Genomic DNA, 23,885 nt, shown 5'->3' with positions numbered 1-23,885 from the left:
TTTTATTATTCAGAAACAAAACAAATACTGTCAAATACCGTCCAATTTTTTTAAAATACGGTGCCATATCGCCCAGCCCTATTGTAAATACCAATATTTATCGGTTAATTTATTTTCCCTTTCATACTTCAACTCATTTGCATATTGTTACAACATTGCCAATAATATTACAAGGGCTTGCTCCTACAATTGTTTACACTATATATTTTACCTCTTGGGGATGTCATTTGAAAACATAATGTTAACTTTCACTGCTATGTGGATGACACACAGCTGTACATTTCAATGCAACATGGTGAAGCCCCAAAATTGCCCTCGCTGGAAGCCTTTGTTTCAGACATAAGGAAGTGGATGGCTGCACACTTTCTACTTTTAAACTCGGACAAAACAGAGATGCTTCTTCTAGGTCCCAAGAAACAAAGAGATCTTCTGTTGATTCTGACAATTAATCTTGATGGTTGTACAGTCATCTCAAATAAAACTGTGAAGGACCTCGACGCTACTCTGGACCCTGATCTCTCTTTTGACGAACATATCAAGACTGTTTCAAGAACAGCTTTTTACATCTACTTAACATTGCAAAAATCTGAAATTTTCTGACCAAAAATGAATCCATGCTTTTGTTACTTCTAGGTTAGACTACTGCAATGCTCTACTTTCCGGCTACCCGGATAAAGCACTAAATAAACTTCAGTTAGTGCTAAATACGGCTGCTAGAATCCTGACAAGAAGCAAAAAAAGTGATCATATTACTCCAGTGCTAGCCTCCCTACACTGGCTTCCTGTTAAGGCAAGGTCTGATTTCAAGGTTTTACTGCTAACCTACAAAGCATTACATGGGCTTGCTCCTACCCATCTTTCCGATTTGGTCCTGCCGAACATACCTATACGTACGCTACGGTCACAAGACGCAGGCCTCCTAATTGTCCATAGAATTTCTAAGCAAACAGCTGGAGGCAGGGCTTTCTCCTATAGAGCTCCATTTTAATGGAATGGTCTGCCTACCCATGTGAGAGACGCAGACTCGGTCTCAACCTTTAAGTCTTTACTGAAGACCCATCTCTTCAGTAGGTCCTATGATTGAGTGCAGTCTGGCCCAGGAGTGTGAAGGTGAACGGAAAGGAACAATGAACTGCCCTTGCTGTCTCTGCCTGGCCGGTTCCCCTCTCTCCACTGGGATTCTCTGCCTCTAAACCAATAACAGGTGCTGAGTCACTGGCTTACTGCTGCTCTTCCATGCCGTCCCTAGGAGGGGTGCGTCACTTGAGTGGGTTGAGTCACTGACGTGGTCTTCCTGTCTGGGTTGGCGTCCCCCCTTGGGTTGTGCCGTGGCGGAGATCATTGTGGGCTATACTCGGCCTTGTCTCAGGATGGTAAGTTGGTGGTTGAAGATCTCTCTCTAGTGGTGTGGGGGCTGTGCTTTGGCAAAGTGGGTGGGGTTATATCCTGCCTGTTTGGCACTGTCCAGGGTATCATCAGATGGGGCCACAGTGTCTCCTGAACTCCTGTCTCAGCCTCCAGTATTTATGCTGCAGTAGTTTGTGTATCAGTCTGTTATATCTGGAGTATTTCTCCTGTCTTATCCGGTGTCCTGTGTGAATTTAAGTATGCTCTCTCTTTCTCTCTCTCAGAGGACCTGAGCCCTAGGCCCATGCCTCAGGACTACCTGGCATGATGACTCCTTGCTGTCCCCAGTCCACCTGGCTGTGCTGCTGCTCCAGTTTCAACTGTTCTGCCTGCGGCTATGGAACCCTGACCTGTTCACCGGACGTGCTACCTGTCCCAGACCTGCTGTTTTCAACTCTCTAGAGACAGCAGGAGTGGCTATGAAAAGCCAACTGACATTTACTCCTGAGGTGCTGACCTGTTGCACCCTCGACAACTACTGTGATTATTATTATTTGACCATGCTGGTCATTTATGAACATTTGTACATCTTGGCCATGTTCTGTTATAATCTCGGCACAGCCAGAAGAGGACTGGCCACCCCTCATAGCCTAGTTTCTTCCTAGGTTTTGGCCTTTCTAGGGAGTTTTTCCTAGCCACCGTGTTCCTACACCTGCATTGCTTGCTGTTTGGGGTTTTAGGCTGGGTTTCTGTACAGCACTTTGAGATATCAGCTGATCTAAGAAGGGCTATATAAATACATTTGATTTGATATGTCTATATTCTTTTAACTTTTGTGAGTGTAATTTGATTGTTTATATCCCTTTTGTTTCTTGTTTATTTCACTTGCTTTGTCAATGTAAACATATGTTTGCCATGCCAATAAAGCCCACTGAATTCCGAGACAGAGGGGGCAGCGACAGAGAGCGAGAACAAAGAGAGAGAAATAAACATGTAAAGAAAGAAAAACATGGGAAAAGAGCAAAAACTAGCAAGGGAAATAGCGACAGCATGAGCGAGCGGAGAGGTGACAGAGAGAAGAGAATTTGACAGGGACAGAGGACGAAGAGCGACAGAGAGAGATCAGAAAGACAAATTGAATCGAAATTTAATTGCGACAGAGAGAACATAGACACAGAACAAACATCGGCCAGGGCTGGAGAAGCTGGTAGGGCCTGCCAGTGAAATCCTTGCTTTTCCTTCATGGATTTCTCTCCTCTACCCCTCCATCAAGTGACTAATCATTGCGCACCACATTAATTGACCCAAATTGAATTCTAGCGCCTGGGTTCATTAGCATGCGCTTATTTATTTGGGTCACAGTACTCCAGCTCTCTTCCTCCCTCTTTCCATTCCTCAAACAATGCATAATAGGGGAGAACACTCACTTGTTTGATGGAGAAACTTGGACACAGGGGTTAATCTGTTTCCAGCCAGTGAGCGACAAAGCCCTGGGTAATATTCATTACAGTATACTGTAGGAAAAGGTTTTGCAAGGGAAAAAAATGCATTTCTTATTGGACTAGTTCAAATAATCCCTCACTGTTTAAGTCAGTTTTCTTCTGTTTGGTGCCTAATAAATATGACCCTGAAGAATATTTGAGTAATTATTTCACTTATTTAGGTCCAGCAGCTTCTCTGGTGGGAGTCTGGGAGAAGTCTTCAATCTTTAAGCATAACAAATATGCTTACTATTTATTTACCACATTCCATCACCAAGAGGTAGGTATTGCCTTGCAAAAGTATTCAGAACCCTTTGATTGTCACATTTTGTGTTACAAAGTGGGATTCATATTGATTTAATAACGTTTTGTCAACAAATCTACACAAAATACTCTAATGTCAAAGTGGAAGAGGAATTAACATTATTTTACGTTTAATAGAAGTTAACTAAAATAGTCATTGCATAAGTATTCAGCTCCCCGAATCAATAAAAAAATGTTTTTCAAACTTATGGGCGATCCACGATATATATCTACATGGTTTAAATCTTCTCTCTAAATAAGCTTTGTTGTACAATTAAAAGGTCAAATACACTGTAAAACACACTTTAAAAAAACAGTCAGCAATAAGCTAATGAATTCAACGCTTGGGAAATTATACCTTGGCTGAATATACGCCTTCCACAACCATAAGACCCACTAATTAATTAATTTATTTTATCAAAATAGTTGTACCTGCTTTTTTTTGCAATAATCACTGATCTGGCTTTCAAGTCTATGAAAATGCCCTTTTTGTTAAATTTAACCAGAACCTTGCACATTCACTAATAATGTAGCTGGCACTATAGAAAATTAACATTGGTCTCATAATCAATGTCTAAAGCACAAGCCCGAGTGCTAGTAAGTAGCCAGCTAATATTTTTATTTCAAGTTTAGCTAACTTGGATCTAGGTATAATTTCACAAGCTCTGAATTCAGCTAACAAGGCAAAACAGTTGAATTGTTCTGTCCGCCTCCAACTGTTTGAACAGCATGCTAGCCTGTCCACTTTGTTCACATGTTGAAATCAAGTGGCCTGCCTTATTTCTCAGAATGAAAATAAGTTGTAAATTCCTTAAAGGTTTTATACTAATTGCACGTTTATAAAACAGACTAAACAGCTAATATAACTATCTTTATTTGACAATAATGCTGCTAGCGACACGTGGACAGTAAAGCTCACGCGACAAACTGAGCATTACTTTTCCAGAATGAAAGTTCATTGATGCATTCGTTTTAGTAGTGTCTGGTCTGCTCAAAATTTGAAGAGTTTAAACATATACGGGGGTATGGTTCGAAGGTTAACTTCTCTATTACAGTAAAATAATGGTCTCCATGTGTTACGTTGTCCACATGACCGATTCAGTTGGACCAAACCTCAAATAGCGAGTTGAAACCGGATGTCAGAGAGGAAGAAGTGATCTCTCATCTTTGTAGTTGTGAGTGGAAGGGGCATGGCAGAAAGAGGCGAAACGAGAGGTTTCACTCTCGCCAAAATAAGCCCAATGCTTTTCTCTGCACTTATTTTTAACCTAAACTTGTCTGTCGCATGTCTTTGGGACTACGACTCCCATTTTTAGGGCGGAGACATTAAGCATCTCATCATTATAGACAGATCTCTGGTGTAAATGGGAAGGTGCACAGCACAGAAGGAGCGAACGAGACCAAGAAGACAAGATGAGAACAAGCAGACAAACACTCATAAAAACAACAACAAAAAAATCTGCGATACAGGCATTTGGAATATGTTGCAAAAACAAATTATCAACTTAATTCGATATATCGCCAAAGCCTAGTTTGCACACCTGGATCGTGCAATATTTGCCCATTATTCTTTTAAAATTGTTCAAGCTCTGTCAAGATGTTGGAGATAATGGCTAGACAGCAATTCAAGTCTTGCCATAGATATTCAAGCAGATATAACTAACTTTGCCACTCAGGAACATTCACTGTCTTCTTGGTTAGCAACTCCAGTGTAGATTTGGCCTTGTGTTAAGTTATTGTTCTGCTGAAAGGTGAATTCCCCACCCAGTGTCTGGTGTAAAGCAGACTGAAGCAGGTTTTCCTCTAGGATTTTGCCTGTGCTTAGCTGCATCCCATTTCTTTTGATCCTGAAAAACTCCCCAGTTTGGCTAATGTCAAGCACACCCATACCATGATGCAGCCACCACCATGCTTGAAAATCAGGAGGCAGTTAACTCAACGATGTGTTGGATTTGCCCCAAACATTAGGCTTTGCATTTAAGACAAAATTGCTGTGTCTTATGTTGTTGCAGTATTACTTTAGTGCCTTGTTGCATACAAGACGCATGTTTTGGAATATTTTATATTCTGTAAAATTGTTCTCTTCTTTTCACTCTGTCATTTAGGTCATTTTCGTGGAGTCACTACAATGTTGATCCAACCTCAGTTTTCTACCATCACAGACATTGAACTCTGTAGCCGTTTTAAAATCACCAATGGCCTTGTCGTAAAATCCCTGAGCAGTTTCATTCCCATCCTGCAGCTCAGAAGAACAATTATGTTTGATGTGTGTTGGTGATTGAATACATAATCCACAGCATAATTATTAACTTGACCATGCTTAAAGAGATATTCAATGTCTGATTTTTTGTAAAAAAAAATCATTACATGAGTTGTTAAGCCAAATTTTACTCCTGAACGAATTTAGGCCTAAAGGGGCTGAATACTTCCACTTTAGGTATACCTTTTTATTTACAGTATCAACAAAAACATTTACATAGATAAAATACAGTACATACAATGACAAACTACCAGTCAAAAGTTTGGACACACCTACTCATTCCGTGACTTTTCTTTATTTTTACTATTTTCTACACTGTAGAATAATAGTGAAGAGATCAAGACTATGAAATAACACAAATGGAATTATATAGTACCCAAAAAAGTGATAAATCTAAATATATGTGAGATTCTTCAAAGTAGCCATCCTTTGCATTGATGACATCTTTGCACACTTGGCAACCTCTCAACCAGCTTCACCTGGAACGCTGCAGAATGCTGTGCTAGCCATGCTGGTTAAGCGTGCCTTGAATTCTAAATAAATCACCAACAGTGTCACCAGCAAAGCACCCCCACACCATTACACCACCTCCTTCATGCTTCACGATGGGAACCACACATGCGGAGATCACCCGTTCACCTACTCTGCATCTCACAAAGACAGCACAGTTGGAATCAAAAATCACAAATTTGAGCTCATCAGACCAAAGGACAGATTTCCACCGGTCTAATGTCCATTGCTCATGTTTCTTGGCCTAAGTCAGTCTCTTCTTCATATTGGTGTCCTTTAGTAGTGTATTCTTTGCAGCAATTCAAAAATGAAGGCCTGATTCACAGAGTCTCTTCTGAACAGTTGATGTCGAGAGATGTGTTACTTGAATTCAAGCATTTATTTGGGCTGTAATTTCCGAGGCTGGTAACTCTAATGAACTTTTCCTCTGCAGCAGAGGTAACTCTGGGTCTTCCTTTCCTGTGGCGGTCCTCATGAGAGCCAGTTTCATCATAGCGCTTGATGGTTTTTGCGACTGCACTTGAAGAAACTTTCAAAGTTCTTGAAATGTTCTGTATTGACTGACCTTCATGTCTTAAAGTAATGATGGACTGTCGTTTCGCTTTGCTGATTTGAGCTGTTCTTGCCATATGGACTTGGTCTTTTACAAAATAGGGCCATCTTCTGTATACCACATAACACAACTGATTGGGTCAAAAGCATTAAGGAAAGAAATTCCGACTTTTAACAAGGCACAACTGTTAACCTGTTAGGGCTAGGGGGCAGCATTTGCACGTCTGGATAAAAAAAATGTACCCGATTTAATCTGGTTACTAATCCTACCCAGTAACTAGAATATGCATATACTTATTATATATGGATAGAAAACACTCTAAAGTTTCCAAAACTGTTTGAATGGTGTCTGTGAGTATAACAGAACTCATTTGGCAGGCAAAACCCTGAGACATTTTCTGACAGGAAGTGGATACCTGATGTGTTGTATTGACTTTAAACCTATCCCATTGAAAAACACAGGGGCTGAGGAATATTTTGGCACTTCCTATTGCTTCCACTAGATGTCACCAGCCTTTACAAAGTGTTTTGAGTCTTCTGGAGGGAGATCTGACCGAACAAGAGCCATGGAACGATGATGTCCCATTAGACACCTGGCGCGAGTTCATGTTGGGTACCCTCGTTCCAATACGTTATAAAAGAGTATGCATTCGTCCACCTTGAATATTATTCATGTTCTGGTTAAAAAAGGCCCTAATGATTTATGCTATACAACGTTTGACATGTTTGAACGAACGTAAATATATTTTTTCCCCTCGTTCATGACGAGAAGTCCGGCTGGCTTAGATCATGTGCTAACAAGACGGAGATTTTTGGACATAAATGATGAGCTTTTTTGAACAAAACTACATTCGTTATGGACCTGTGATACCTGGAAGTGACATCTGATGAAGAGAATCAAAGGTAATGGATTATTTACATAGTATTTTCGATTTTAGATCTCCCCAACATGACGTCTAGTCTGTATCGCAACGCGTATTTTTCTGGGCGCAGTGCTCAGATTATTGCAAAGTGTGATTTCCCAGTAAGGTTATTTTTAAATCTGGCAAGTTGATTGCGTTCAAGAGATGTAAATCTATAATTCTTTAAATGACAATATAATATTTTACCAATGTTTTCTAATTTGAATTATTTAATTTGTGACGCTGACTTGACTGCCGGTTATTGGAGGGAAACGATTTCCTCAACATCAATGCCATAGTAAAACGCTGTTTTTGGATATAAATATGAACTTGATAGAACTAAAAATGCATGCATTGTCTAACATAATGTCCTAGGAGTGTCATCTGATGGAGATTGTAAAAGGTTAGTGCATCATTTTAGCTGGTTTTATGGTTTTGGTGACCCTGTCTTTGACTTGACAAAACATTACACACAACTCTTGTAAATGTACTGTCCTAACATACTCTAAATTTATGCTTTCGCCGTAAAACCTTTTTGAAATCGTAAAACGTGGTTAGATTAAGGAGATGTTTATCTTTCAAATGGTGTAAAATAGTTGTATTTTTGAAAAATTTGAATTTTGACATTTATTTGGATTCAAATTTGCCGCTCTTGAAATGCACCTGCTGTTGATGGAGTGCACCACGGGTGGCACGCTAGCGTCCCACCTAGCCCATAGAGGTTAATTGAAATGCACTCCAGGTGACTACCTCATGAAGCTGGTTGAGAGAATGCCAAGAGTGTGCAAAGCTGTCATCAAGGTGAAGGATGGTTACTTTATAGAATCTCAAATATATTTGGTTTGTTTCACACTTTTGATTACTACATGATTACACGTGTTATTTCATAGTTGATGTCTTCACTATTATTCTACAATGTAGAAATAGTAAAAATTAAGGAAAACCCTTGAATGAGAAGGTGTCCAAACTTTTGACTGGTATTGTATATTCTTCCACTTTGACAGAGTATTTTGTGTAGATTGTTGACAAAAATCCATTAAAATGTGAAGAAATCCAAGTGCTCACAAGAGTGATGCTTCTACCATATAATCATGATGAAATCAACATCTCCATGATGCATGGAAAAAAACTACCACATCAACGAACACACACCGACAAGTCTGTATGGGACAGCGTGCGAAGGAACACAGCAAGGGGGTCGACGCAAAACTCAGTCTCCCTATGTAGCAATGCCATCGTTTGACCATCCAAATCGATTACACTGCATCGCATATACAGGGCCTTCGGAAAGTACTCAGACCTCTTGACTTTTTCCACATTTTGTTACGTTACAGCCTTATTCTAAAATGTATTAAATTAAAATAATTCCTCAGCAATCTACACACAAAAATATACACACACACACACATCTATACATACATATACATTTGCCAACATTTTGAAAAACCTGTTCTCACTGTTATTATGGGGTATTGTGTGTAGATTGCTGAGGAATTATTTTAATAATAAAAAAGATATCTTATTTACATAAGTATTCAGGCATTTTGTTATGAGACTTGAAATTGAGCTCAGGTGCATCCTGTTCCCATTGAACATCCTTGAGATGTTTCTACAACTTGTCCACCTTTGGTAAATTCAATTGTTTGGACATCATTTGGAAAGGCACATACATCTATACAAAAATGTCCCACAGTTGACAGTGCATGTCAGAGCAAAAACCAAGCCATGAGGTCGAAGGAATTGTCCGTAGAGCTCCGAGACAGGATTGTGTCGAGGCACAGATCAGGGGAAATGTACGAAAACATTTCTGCAGCATTGAAGGCACCCAAGTGGCCTCCATCATTCTTAAATGGAAGAAGTTTGGAACCATCAAGACTCTTCCTAGAGCTGGCCGCCTGGGCAAACTGAGCAATCGAGGGAGAAGGGCCTTCGTCAGGGAGGTGACTAAGTGTAACGGTGTGCGCTGAGAGTCGGGAAGCAAGTTCAGGGAGTGAGTGCTTTAATAAATAAACGTAACATAATACAAAACAAAAACCCACGAACAACACACAGACATGACACAGAAACAATGACGCCTGGGGAAGTAACCAAATGGAGTGACATATACAGGGAAGGTAACCAGGGAAGTGATAGAGTCCAGGTGAGCGTAACGATGGTGGCAGGTGTGCACCATAAAGAGCAGCCTGGTGACCTAGAGGCCGAAGAGGGAGCACACGTGACACAAAGAACCTGATGGGAAAACCTTCCAGAAGGACAACCATCTCTGCAGCACTCCACCAACTCAGGCCTTTATTGCAGAGTGGCCAGACGAAAGCAACTCCTCAGTAAAAGGCACGACAGGCCGATGGAGTTTGCCAAAAGGCACCTAAATACTCTCAGACCATGAGAAACAAGATTCTCTGGACTGATGACACCAAGATTTAACTCTTTGGCCTGAAAGCTAAACACCTTCGTCCGCTTTGAGGACAACACAGTGCCACCGACGCGGCCGCTAGCAAGGACTGTGGGCTCTCCTTCTCCATGGCCCACGTGAGTAAAACATTGACGTGTTTTAACCCTTTGCAAGGCTGCCGGCCCAGATGGCATCCCTAGCCGCGTCCTCAGACCATGCGCAAACCAGCTGGCTGGCGTGTTTACGGACATATTCAATCTCTCCCTATCCCAGTCTGCTGTCCCCACTTGCTTCAAGATGTCCACCATTGATTTCTTGGGTACAGGAACAAACTGAACTCAATGACTATCGCCCTGTAGCACTCACTTCTGTCATCATGAAGTGCTTTGAGAAACCTCTACCTTACCGGACACCCTAGACATACTTCAATTTGCTTACCGCCACAATAGATCAACAGATATTGCAATCGCACTCCACGCTGGCCTATCTCATCTGGAGGAATACCCAAGTAAGAATGCTGTTCATTGACTATAGCTCAGCATCAACACCATAGTACCATCCAAGCGCATCATTAAGCTCGGGGCCCTGGGTCTGAACCCTGCCATGTGCAACTGGGGTCCTGAAGGGCCGCCCCCAGGTGGTGAAGGTAGGAAACACCACTTCACTGATCCTCAACACAGGGGCCCCACAAGGGTGCGTGCTCAGCCCCCATCTGTACTCCCTGTTCACCCATGACTGCGTGGCCACGCTCACCTCCAACTCAATCATCAAGTTTGCAGGCGACACAACAGTAGTTGGCCTGATTACCAACAACGACAAGACAGCCAACAGGGAGGATGGGAGTGCCCTGGGACAGTGGTGCCACGAAAATAACCTCTCACTCAACGTCAAAAAAACTAAGGAGACGATCGTGGACTTCAGGAAACAGCAGAGGGAGCACGCCCTTAGCCACATCGACGGGACCGCAGTGGAGAAGGTGGAGCGCTTCAAGTTCCTCAGCGTACACATCACTGATGATCTGAAATGGTCCACTCACACAGACAGTGTGGTGAACAAGGTGCAACAGCACCTCTTCAACCTCAGGAGGTTAAATTTGTCTTGGCCCCTAAAACTTTTAGATGCACAATTGAGAGCATCCTGTCTGGCTGTGTCACCACCTGGTACGGCACCTGCGCCGCCGCAACCACAGGGCTCTCCAGAGGGTGGTGCGGTCTGCCCAATGCATCGCCAGGGGGGAAACTACCTGCCCTCCAGGACACCTACAGCACCCGATGTCATAGGAAAATCATCAAGGACATCGACCACCCAAGCCATGGCCTGTTCATCCAGAAGGCAAGGTCAGTACTGGTGCATCAAAGCTGGGACCGAGAGACTGAAAAACAGCTTCTTTCTCAAGGCCATCAGACTGTTATATAGCCATCACTAACCAGCTTCCACCCGGTTACGCAACCCTGGACCTTAGAGGTTGCTGCCCTATATACATTGAACTGGAATCACTGGCCACTTTAATAATGTTTACATACTGCTTTACTCATCTCATATGTACATACTATATTCTAGTCAATGCCACTACAACATTGCTCGATTTAATTTATATATTTCTTAATTCCATTATTTTAGATGTGTGTATTGTTGTTAGTTGTTAGATACTACTGCACTGTTGGAGCTAGGAACACAAGCATTTCGCTACACCCGCAATAACATCTGCTAAATATGTGACCAATAAAATGTTAGTAGATTTTTATTTGAAATCTCTGGAGACCTGAAAATAGCTGTGCAGCAACGATCCCCATCCAACCTGACAGAGCTTGAGAGGATCTGCAGAGAAGCATGGGAGAAACTCTACAAATACAGGTGTGCCAAGCTTGTAGAATCATACCCAAGAAGACTCGATGCCATAATCGCTGCCAAAAGGTGCTTCAAAGTACTGAGTAAAGGGTCTGAATACTTATGTAAATGTGTAATTTCAGTTTTTTATTTGTAATGAATTAAATAACATTTCTGAAAACCTGTTTTTGCTTTGTCATTATGGGGTATTGTGTAGTAATAGAAAAAATACATTATAGCCTTATTCTAAAATTGATTAAATGTAACAAAATGTGGAAAAATGTCAAGGGATCTGAATACTTTCCGAAGGCACTGTAATTAGACGTCTGCCAGTTTAGTTTTAACCACTTACCAGAGTTCAAAGGTCATAAAGGTTATTACACAGCACATCCTGGTAACATTGGACAGCAGCCAACGTGTGCGTCCACCCCCCACCCATCCCACTCAATTCTGGAGAAAAGTAGACCCACTTTCCCAGGTATAATTTCAGCTGTCATTTTCTCTCCAGCAAAATCAATGTCAATGGTGAAATCAAAGAGTCTCAGTAGCCCAAAAACGGTCATTAGGTCTACAGAGTCAAGCAGACATTTCTGTTCCCCTCCCAGCTCAAAATTAAGACGTGTCTAGGGCCCAATGACATCCTAGACTAGATAGAACTTACTGACACCATTTCCCACAAAAACGTTGTACTCTTGGGTCAATACTGGTGAATGGGAACTTGAGAGATTCAACATGGATTCAAGAGACTCAATACCACTAAAATAATCGACATTGCCAAGTTAAGATATCATAAACACCACCATCACAACGAAATCGCAAGTGTGAAATTGCCACTGCTAGCTGAATGGCCATTGTAAACCAACCCAACAGCTCTGAGTTACCCAAGATGTCATAAACCCAACAACTACATTACGTCAATATTTAAGGCAACTTACTTTTTAAGTCCCCTCCCGCTGTCGCGCTGCCCCGGGCTCTTGGTGTCGTGGTCGTCGTCTTGGAAGTCGTCCTCGTGGTAGTCGTCATCTTTCTCCGAGCTTCCGCGGCGGTTGCGGATGTGCAGAGGCACGTAGCCGGGCGTGGGGCCGAACACCATCAGGTCGCCCTGGCCCAGGAAACTCTTCTCCCCACTGTAGCAGAAGGCACACAGCTTTTCACTGGGGAAACATGGAAGAAACAGGGGTTAGGAAACAGGTAGTGTGCTGTATATAAAAGTACCATGTACATAAAATGGGTATATATGTAGAAGAAAGGCTGTAAAAAAACGAAAAAGATATGTCCTCCTAAGGGGGGGGGGGGGGTGGTGGATAGGTTAATAATAATATTACTAATAAAAAAAACTCAGGGGGGGTGGGGGGGGTCATCCCGCCTAAACAGACCTAATGGTTGAGAAACACTGCGCTAAAATCAAGCTCCATCTACATACCAACATTGGTTCAAAACACCTATAAGACAGTATCGTTTGACAACATCCATACAAAGACCTGCGCAGCCATATTGCTTTCAATCTGATACACTCCCAACATGAGGTAAATGCTGACAGCTACAGCAAAAAAAGAATCAAAAAAGGTATCAGAGATACAGTAAATATTTCAGATATTTGTTTTGGAAAAACCAGGTTGGTAATGATGTCCCCTGAGAACGCTGCATTTTATTCCAAATCCAAGAAGCCGTCTAACAGAATCCACAAAGCCGTCTAACCGATTGATCGACAGCAACATTTTTGAGTGGGGTATTAAGGGATTGGCTGCTTGTGCATAGTGCTGAAACACACACACACACACACACACACACACACACACACACACACACACACACGGCCCTAGTAGGCAGTTAGAATAAAAGGGTCATGTCAGATAGATTTCATTTATACTAATCAAATATATAAACGCAACACGTAACAATTTCAACGATTTTACAGCTCATATAAGGAGCTTGTTTCGGTCAACTGAAATAAATAAATTATGCCCTGATCTATGGATTTCACATGACTGTGCAGGTTGCGCAGCCATGGGTGGGCCTGAGAGGGCATAGGCCCACCCACTTGGGAGCCAGGCCCAGCCAACCAGAATACGTTTTCCGACAAAAGTGCTTGATTAAAGACAGAAATAATCTTGAGTTTAATCAGCTGTCTGGTCTCAGACGATCCTGCAGGTGAAGAAGCCAGATGTGGAGGTCCTGGGCTAGAGTGGTTACACGTGGTCTGCGGTTGTGAGGCTAGTGGTACCTACGGCCTAATTATCTAAAACGATGTTGGAGATGGCTTATGGTAGAGAAATTAACATTAAATTATTTGGCAACAGCTCTGGTGGACATTCCTGCAGTCAGCATGCCAATTGCACGCTCCCTCAAAACTTGATGCATCTGTGGCATTGTGTTGTATGACAAAACTACACATTTTAGTGGCCTTTTATTGTCCCCAGCACAAGGTGCACCTGTGATATGAATATGCTGTTTAACCTGTCTGGGCTAGGGGGCAGTATTTTCTCGGCCGGATGAAAAACGTACCCATATTAAACGGCCTACTACTCGGGCCCAGGAACTAGAATATGCATATTATTAGTAGATTTGGATAGAAAACACTGAAGTTTCTAAAACTGTTTGAATGATGTCTGTGAGTATAACAGAACTCATATGGCAGGCAAAAACCTGAGAAAAATCTAAGCAGGATGTGGGAATTCTGGTGCTTGTAGTCCTTTCAAGTCATTGCCTATCGAACACAGTGACTTAGGGTTCATTTTGCACTTCCTAAGGCTTCCAGTAGATGTCAACAGTCTTTAGAAAGTTGTTTGAGGCGTCTATGCTGAACAGAGAGCGAACAGAGGAAGTTGGAAGTTGTTGACTCAGGAAAGTACTGGCGTTCATTGGCGCGCGTTCACGTGAGAGTTAGCTGTGTTCCAAAACGTTTTTCAAGACACTGGAATCGTCCGGTTGGAATATTATTGAAGTTCTAAGTGAAAAAGGCCCTAAAGATTGATGCTATACAACGTTTGACATGTTTGAACGAACGTAAATAGAACTTTTTTTGACTTTTCGTCGTGACAAACAACAAGGAGGTATTTGGACATAAATTATGGACTTTATCGAACAAAACATTTATTGTGGACCTGGGATTTCTGGAAGTGCCTTCTGATGAAGATCAAAGGTAAGTGAATATTTCCAATGCCATTTATGATTTTAGATGACTCCAAAATGGCGGGTATCTGTATTGCCTAGTGTATTTTTCTTAGCGCAGTACTCAGATTATTGCAGTGTGCTTTCCCCGTGAAACTTTTTTTAATCTGTCACAGCGTTTGCATAAAGGAGATGTTCATCTATAATTCTTTGAATAACAGTTTAATATTTTATCAACGTTTATGATGAGTATTTTTGTAAATTGTTGTGCTGATTCACCGGCAGTATTGGAGGCAAAATACTTTCTGAACATCACGCGCCAATGTAAAATGGGGTTTATGGATATAAATATGAACTTGATCGAACAAAAAATACATGTATTGTGTAACATGATGTCCTAGGAGTGTCATCTGATGAAGATCGTCAAAGGTTAGTGCATCATTTTAGCTGGTTTTCTGGTTTTTGTGACGCCTGTCCTTGCTAGGAAAATGGCTGTGTGCTTTTTCTTGTGTTGGAACTGTCCTAACATAATCTAACTTTATGCTTTCGCCATAAAGCCTTTTTGAAATCGGACAATGTGGTTACATTAAGGAGACGTGTACCTTTAAAATAGTTGTATGTTTGAGAACTTTGAATTATGACATTTTGTGGTTTTGAATTTGGTGCTCAGATTTTTCACTGGCTGTTGAATAGTGTGAATCGTGGGTGGGACGGTAGCATCCCACCTGCCCAAGAGAGGTTAATCAGCTTCTTGATATGCTACACCTGTCAGGTGGATGGATTATCTTGGCAAAGAAGAAATGCTCACTAACAGGGATGTAAACAAATTTGTGCACAACATTTTTGACAAATAAGCTTTTTGTGCGTATGGAACATTTCTGGGATCTTTAATTCCAGCTCATGAAACATGGGATGAACACTTTATTTGTTGTGTTTATATTTTTGTCAGTATAGGTTAACTGTTAGTCACCTATTCATTTATTTTCAGCACCACCATAGTATAGCCATCTGAAGTGCTCAGGTACCAAACACACCCAGAGCCTTTTTTTGTCAGCAACTAAAAAGTATGCATGTGAGTACATGTGTGTGCGACTTCCTGCCTCCCTCCACATGTTGCCGGGGCCTCTGTGCTGTACATTAGCGGGAGCACAATCTCTGCTAATTGGGACTAGAAAGAAAAAGCCCACCCCTTTTCCCCTCACCCCCTCCCTTTACTAATTACAGTAGCAGCCCTGCAGTCTGCAAGCTGCCAGGTTACCGCCGAGGGCCCTGAGACCTCTTTACCCAGCCTGCTTTTCCCCGCTACCCACAATCCCCGGCACTCAATTATTTTTGCTGCTCGTTCCCCTCCCCCCACCCGCCTCTCTACCTCCCTCGCTTACCTTCCCTGCACGCTTCCCCCTTCCACCTCCTCTCTCCTCACCGCGGTGGCTCACTCGAGCGTGCAAGCACACACATCCTCCTCCCTCCCCACCTCACACCCTCTCCCTGAAAAATACCCTATTTTCTTTGCTTGTTTCTCACTCTCTCAACACACACACTCTACCTCCCTCTCCACTCAGACTCGTTTTATAGGGTGCACAAACACCCATATACACACGCCTTGCAACCCAGCCACTGTTAACCACACACACAGTTCTCACTCGCCGCCGCCTCACACACACACACCATGTCTGAAACAGTCATTTTCTCGCTCTCTAATGGCTTCTATTTGATAGTCTCTCCTTCTCTGTACTGTGACCCTCTCCCTCCTCTGTCACACGCTCTCTGAGAATGGCTAGAATTTCAGTCTCTTATTGGAATCTAATTTGCCTTTTTACTACCCTGCTACCTTATTCTGTCCATCTTGCATACAGACACCTCTATATCAATTTGTACCCCCCCTCTACTCCAACCACACTGCCCCTCCTTACCGGATTTTGGCGTGCTCCAGGGCCGAGGCAGAGGATCCTGCTGAGTCCTCCGACACAGAGCGCTGGAATAGTGGCGAAAGGGGTCTGCCGTCCCTGGGGCTGGGAACAGGGCTGGACAACAGGGGCACGATGACCTCCTCAACATCCAGGACCAGCTCCTTAACTTCTGTGGGTAAAGAGGGGGTAGAGGTTACAATGTTATTCATTGATACACTCCAAGACAGAATGTTTATTGAATTGAACAGACCATTTAGCCAATGGACGGCAGTAGTGTTTACTCCCAAATGATCATAATCCAATTCAAACTAGCATAATGTTTCTCTTTGGTTACCCCGTTGATGTGTTTCTCTTTGGTAACACCGTTGACATGGGCCACAACACATTGAAAAGAAACCTGGTTTAGTTTCACTTAGGGCTCTTTTAGTCACTGGATGTAAAAGAACACGACGCATGATCTTTTTGTTGTGACATGAATTGCCAGACTATGCAAACAGAGTTCATTCAATTAAAAACCATTATCTATGCAAAACTAACCCCTCACCTGCCAGTCAAGGCTCAGCACAACTGGCACCCTGGGTTATTCATTAGGCACCAAACAGAGGAAAACCAGCTAAGAAATGCTTATTTTTGTTCTGTTGCAAAACGTTTTAAAACATTTTCCATTGCAAGCCCTAATGAACACGACCTTGTTTTCTCCAGCAAACAAACAAACTTTCTTTGCGCAAGTGTTACTAAAAGCAACAGTGAGATTGTATGGGTTTAGTGAATGCTTTGAGCTCTGGCAACCCTTTCAGGATGAGAAAGACTGAAATCCAGTCAATTCATCTCAAAATCACCGTCTGAAATAGTCACAACAACATGTCTGGGCAAAAGGAGATGACGTGACCTTTAAAGCGACAAAAAAAAAAATAATGTTCTCGCTCGCTGAAGAGTTGCCCACACAGCAGTTCAGAGACAATAATGTCAGACCGAAATGGTTGGGAATTGTGTTTTTTCGAAACTTTACGTCAATGGGATAGACAGGCAAATAACATTTATCAACAATGCCTGCCACTGTTGGCGTCTATGGTCAGCATGCTTTCTGCCTGGCAACATTCAATACCTTAGCTAGTAAGTACACTTCCATTTTGATTATTCATTTTCAATAGGGTAAGATGGGGCTGAAGCCCTGAAAAAAATAGGCAGGGCTCGACATACAGGGCTGCCTGCCAGCCATGGAAGTTTCTGGAAACCATCCGAGCCAGTCAAGCATTCAAATCAGTGGCCCACCTTAGGCCAGCGAAAAAAAATATTGTAGCAATGCTATTTTCAATCTAGGTTATATGGCTGTGATAAAAAACAAAAATGGACGATTTTGCCCAAGTTATTACTTCGATATGTAGATTATTTATCACGCCTGCCGTAGAGGTAAATAGTTTGAGCGGAAATATCACCTATCGGGCAGCAAGTGTGTGCAGCTCTCAAATAGCTGGTTGTTACATGGATTGGCTCATATAAGAATGACAATGGTTGGGGTAAGAAAGCGGTATGAAATATGTTCCAAGTCATGATATCTACCAGTAAATGCTAAGACAAGAATGGGTATGCAAACCAAGTATATAAAAATTTGATCCGATGTCTTAGTTGAATATTTGTGATGCGCAATTCAGTCCTCATGCGCTAGCATGATGAAACAGTTATTTCTAAAGGCTTTCACCAAAACAAAATGCTAAGTACTAAGATTGCGCCGGAAGGGATGGCTGCCGTTTTATGGGCTCATAACCAACCGTGCTATTTTGTTTGTTTTTTCTCATTATTTGTAACTTATTTTGTACATAATGTTGCTACTACCGTCTCTTAAGACCGAAAAGAGCTTCTGGACATCAGAACAGCGATTACTCACCTTTAACTGGACAAATCATTTTTCTTTAATGAGTTGGACAAGAGGGATTTACTCCAGACACCTGAACAGGCCCTCATCGCCGTCATTCGCAGGACAAAGAGATGGAGGTTTCGCGGAAGGAGATCGGGATGCCTTGTGAGGATCCAGTGACGAGCGGCTAATCTGCCTTTGCCATCGGTACTATTGGCCAACATACAATCGCTGGAAAATAAAGTGGACGAACTACGTATAACCTACCAACGGGACATTAAGAACTGTAATATGTTATGTTTCACCAAGTCGTGGCTGAACGACAACATGAAAAACATACAGCTGGAGAGTTAAACAGTATAGGCAGGATAGAACAGCAGCCTCTATTAAGACAAGGGGTGGCAGTCAATGTATATTTGTAAACAACTGGTGCACGGTATCTAAGGAAGTCTTGAGGTGTTGCTCCCCTAAGGTAGAGTATCTCATGATAAGCTGTAGACCACACTATCTACAGTAGCTTGTGAAAGTATTCATCCCCCTTGGCATTTTTCCTATTTTATTGCCTTACAACCTGGAATTAAAATTTATTTTTGGGGAGTTTGTATCATTGGATTTACACAACATGCCTACCACTTTGGAGATGAAAAATATTTTCTCTTGTGAAACAAACAAGAAATGACAAATAAACTGAAAACTTGAGCATGCATAACTATTCACCCCCCAAAGTCAATACTTTGTAGAGCCACCTTTTGCAGCAATTACAGCTGCAAGTGTCTTGGGGTATGTCTCTATAAGCTTGGCACATCTAGCCACTGGGATTGTTGCCCATTCTTCAAGGCAAAAACTGCTCCAGCTCCTTCAAGTTGGATGGGTTCAGCTGGTGTACAGCAATCTTTAAGTCATGCCACAGATTCTCAATTGGATTGAGGTACGAGCTTTGACTAGGCCATTCCAAGACATTTAAAATGTTTCCCCTTAACTTCTTTGTGATAGGGGGCAGTATTTTCACGTCCGGATGAAAAGCGTGCCCAGAGTAAACTGCCTGCTACTCAGGCCCAGAAGCTAGGATATGCATATTAGGGTTAAGAGGTTTGTAGTTTTTCAAGTGATTGCCTATCCAATATACAGTGTAAATGGGGTTAGATTGCACTTCCTAAGGCTTCCACTAGATGTCAGTCTTTAGAAAGTTGTTTCAGGCTTCTATTGTGAAAAGGGAGCGAATAAGACCACTCACAGTAGATGGCTCAGCTGAAAGCCATAAGTTGTTGATCGCGCGCGGCCGTGAACGCGAACTCCGTTCCCTTTCCTTCCTAAAGACAAAGGAATTGTCTGGTTGGAATGTTATTGAAGATTTATGATAAAAACATCCTAAAGATTGATTCTATACATCGTTTGACATGTTTCTACGAACAGTAATGGAACTTTGACTTTTCGTCTGGACTTGTGCCTTGCGCGTTTGGATTAGTGAACTAAACGCGAACAAAAAGGAGGTATTTGGACATAAAGGTGAACTTTATCGAACAAAACAAACATTTATTGTGGAACTGGGATTCCTGGGAGTGCATTCCGATGAAGATCAAAAGGTAAGTGAATATTAATAACGCTATTTCTGACTTTTGTTGACTCCACAACATGGCGGGTATCTGTATAGCTTGTTTTGGTGGCTGAGCGCTGTACTCAGATTATTGCATGGTGTGCTTTCGCCGTAAAGCTTTTTTGAAATCTGACACAGCGGTTGCATTAAGGAGAAGTTTCTTTAATCCTATGTATAACACTTGTATCTTTCATTAAAGTTTATGATGAGTATTTCTGTAAATTGATGTGGCTCTCTGCAAATTCACCGGATGTTTTGGAGGCAAAACGTAACGCGCCAATGTAAACTGAGATTTTTGGATATAAATTTGAACTATATTGAACAACACATACATGTATTGTATAACATGAAGTCCTATGAGTGCCATCTGATGAAGATCAAAGGTTAGTGATTCATTTTCTCTATTTCTGCTTTTTGTGACTCCTCTCTTTGGCTGGAAAATGGCTGTGTTTTTTGTGACTAGGCGCTGACCTAACATAAATCGCATGGTATGCTTTCGCAGTAAAGCCTTTTTGAAATTGGACACTGTGGTTGGATTAACAAGAAGTTTCTTTAAAATGGTGTATAATACTTGTACGTTTCAGGAATTTTTATTATGAGATTTCTGTTTCAATTTCGCGCCCTGCAGTTTCACTGGCTGTTGTCGAGGTGGGACGCTAGTGTCCCACATATCCCAGAGGTTAAACCACTCGAGTGTTGCTTTAGCAGTATGCTTAGGGTCATTGTCCTGCTGGAAGGTGAACCTCCGTCCCAGTCTCAAATCTCAAAAAGACTAAAATAGGTTCCCCTCAAGAATTTCCCTGTATTTAGCGCCACCCTTCAATTCTGACCAGTTTCCCAGTCCCTGCCGAAGAAAAACATCCCCACAGCATGATGCTGCCACCACCATGCTTCACTGTGGGGATGGTGTTTGCTTATTTTTTTCTTTTAGCAATGGCTTTTTTGTGGTCACTCTCCCGTAAAGCCCAGCTTTGTGGAGTGTACAGCTTAAAGTGTGGAGCTTTGCAGTTCCTTCAGGAAAATCTTTGGTATGTTTGTTGCCTCTGATTAACGCCCTCCTTCCCTGGTCAGTGAGTTTTAGTGGGCGGTCCTCTCTTGGCAGGTTTGTTATGGTGCCATATTCTTAAAAAAAAAAAAAAATGGATTTAATGGGGCTCAGTGGGATGTTCAAAGTTTGATATTTTTTTAGAACTCAACCCTGATCTGTACTTCTCCACAACTTTTTCCCTGACCTGTTTGGAGAGCTCCTTGGTCGTCATGGAGCCGCTTGCTTAGTGGTGTTGCAGACTCCTGTGCCTTTCGGGAACTGGTATACTCAGTCGTGGCCAATTTTGAGAATGACACAAATATGAATTTCCACAAAGTTTGCTGCTTCAGTGTCTTTTGATATTTTTGTCAGATGTTACTGTGGAATACTGAAGTATAATTACAAGCATTTAATAATGGTCAAAGGATTTTATTGACAATTACATGAAGTTGATGCAGAGTGTCAATATTTGCCGTGTTGACCCTTCCTTTTCAAGACCTCTGCAATCCGCACTGGCATGCTGTCAATTAACTTCTGGGCCACATCCTGACTGATGGCAGCCCATTCTTGCATAATCAATGTTTGTCAGAATCTGTGGGTTTTTGTTTGTCCACCCGCCTCTTGAGGATTGATCACAAGTTCTCAATGGGAATAAGGTCTGGGAAGTTTCCTGGCCATGGACCCAAAATGGCGATGTTTTGTTCCCGAGCCACTTAGTTATCACTTTTACCTTATGGCAAGGTGCTCCATCATGCTGGAAAAGGCATTGCTTGTCACCAAACTGTTCCTGGATGGTTGGGAGAAGTTGCTCTCGGAGGATGTGTTGGTACCATTCTTTATTCATGGCTGTGTTCTTAGGCAAAATTGAGAGTGAGCCCACTCCCTTGGCTGAGAAGCAACCCCACACATGAATGGTCTCAGGATGCTTTACTGTTGGCAAGACACAGGACTGCTGGTAGCGCTCACCTTGTCTTCTCCGGACAAGCTTTTTTCCGGATGCCCCAAACAATCGGAAAGGGGATTCATCAGAGAAAATGACTTTACCCCAGTCCTCAGCAGTTCAATCCCTGTACCTTTTGCAGAATATCAGTCTGTCCCTGATGTTTTTCCTGGAGAGAAGTGGCTTCTTTGCTGCCCTTCTTGACACCAGGCCATACTCCAAAAGTCTTCGCCTCACTGTGCGTGCAGATGCACTCACACCTGCCTATTGCCATTGCTGAGCAAGCTCTGTACTGGTGGTGCCCCGATCTCGAAGCTGAATCAACTTTAGGAGACGGTCCTGGCGCTTGCTGGACTTTCTTGGGCGCCCTGAAGCCTTCTTCGCAACAATTGAACCGCTCTCCTTGAAGTTCTTGATGATCTGATAAATGATTGATTTAGGTGCAATCTTACTGGCAGCAATATCCTTGCCTGTGAGTTTGTATCTATATTCTTTGTAGCTGTCTATTTACCTACACAAACCGATGCTGGCACAAAGACCGTAGTCAATGAGCTGTATACGGCCATAAGCAAAGAGGAAAATGCTCATACAGAGGCGGCGCAACTAGTGGCCGGGGACTTTAATTCAGGGACACTGAAATACAGCAAGTTAAATGTGCAACCAGAGGGAAAAAAAAACAAATATATAAACAAAACTCTAGAGCACCTTTACTCCACACACAGAGGCGTACAAAGCTCTCCCTCGCCCTCCATTTGGCAAATCTGACCATAATTCTATCCTCCTGATTCCTGCTAACAAGCAAAAATTAAAGCACAAAAAAAAAAGTGGTGAGATGAAGCAGATGCTAAACTACAGTACTGTTTTGCTATCACAGAATGGAATATGTTCAGGGATTATTCTGATGGCATTGAGGAGTACACCACATCAGTCACCGGCTTCATCAATAAGTGCTTTGATGACATCGTCCCCACAGTGACTGTACATACATACCCCAACCAGAAGCCATGGATTACAGGCAACATCCGCACAGAGCTAAAGGGTAGAGCTGCCGCTTTCAAGGAGCGGGAGTCTAAACCGGAAGCTTAAAACAAATCCCACTATGCCCTCAGACGACCCATCAAACAGGCAAAGCTTCAATACAGGACTAAGATCGAATCGTACAACACCAGCTCCAACACTCGTCGGATGTGGCAGGGCTTGCAAACTATTACAGACTACAAAGGGAAGCACAGCCGAGAGCTGCCCAGTGACACAAGCCTACCAGATGAGCTAAATTAATTATATGCTCGCTTCGAGGCAAGTAACACTGAAACATGCATGAGAGCATCAGCTGTTCCACTCTCCGCCGCCGATGTGAGGAAGCCCTTTAAACAGGTCAACATTCACAAGGCCGCAGGGCCAGACTGATTACCAGGACGTGTACTCCAAGCATGCGCTGACCAACTGGCAAGTGTCTTCACTGACATTTTCAACCTCTCCCTGTCAATCTGTAATACCCACGTTTCAAGCAGACCAGCATAGTCCCTGTGCCCAAAAACACCAAGGTAACCTGCCTAAATGAAAGGCTGGTCATGGCTCACATCAACATCATAATTCTAGAAACCCTACACCCACTTTAATTTGCATACCGCCCCAAAAGATCCACAGATTATGCATCCTTTATTGCACTCGACACTGCCCTTTCACATCTACGTGAGAATGCTATTCATTGACTACAGCTCAGTGTTCAAAACCATAGTGCCCTCAAAGTTCATCACTAAGCTAAGGACCCTGGGTCTAAACACCTCCCTCTGCAACTGGAAGCTGGACTTCCTGACGGGCCGCCCACAGGTAGTAAGGGTAGGTAACAACACATCCGCCACGCTGATCCTCAA

General features: G+C 42.5%; 1 protein-coding gene across 18 annotated transcripts in view; it reads right to left on the bottom strand.

Annotated features, from left to right (window-relative positions):
• LOC106579599 (histone-lysine N-methyltransferase 2C) overlaps positions 1–23,885 on the bottom strand; it is a 373,485-nt gene that overhangs the window by 211,613 nt on the left and 137,987 nt on the right. For 17 of the 18 annotated variants that reach the window (XM_045702710.1, XM_014159676.2, XM_014159658.2 and 14 more), the window contains exons 4-5: positions 16,599–16,764; positions 12,510–12,728 (exon numbers count right to left, since the gene is read on the bottom strand). In XM_045702710.1, coding sequence (XP_045558666.1) covers positions 12,510–12,728; positions 16,599–16,764 — 385 coding nt within the window. The remainder of the gene's footprint in view (positions 1–12,509; positions 12,729–16,598; positions 16,765–23,885) is intronic. The other variant, XM_045702709.1, reaches the window with a different exon arrangement.

Source organism: Salmo salar, chromosome ssa19 (assembly GCF_905237065.1).
Source record: "Salmo salar chromosome ssa19, Ssal_v3.1, whole genome shotgun sequence".
NCBI lineage: Eukaryota > Metazoa > Chordata > Actinopteri > Salmoniformes > Salmonidae > Salmo > Salmo salar.
This window is presented reverse-complemented; position numbering and strand designations above follow the sequence as displayed.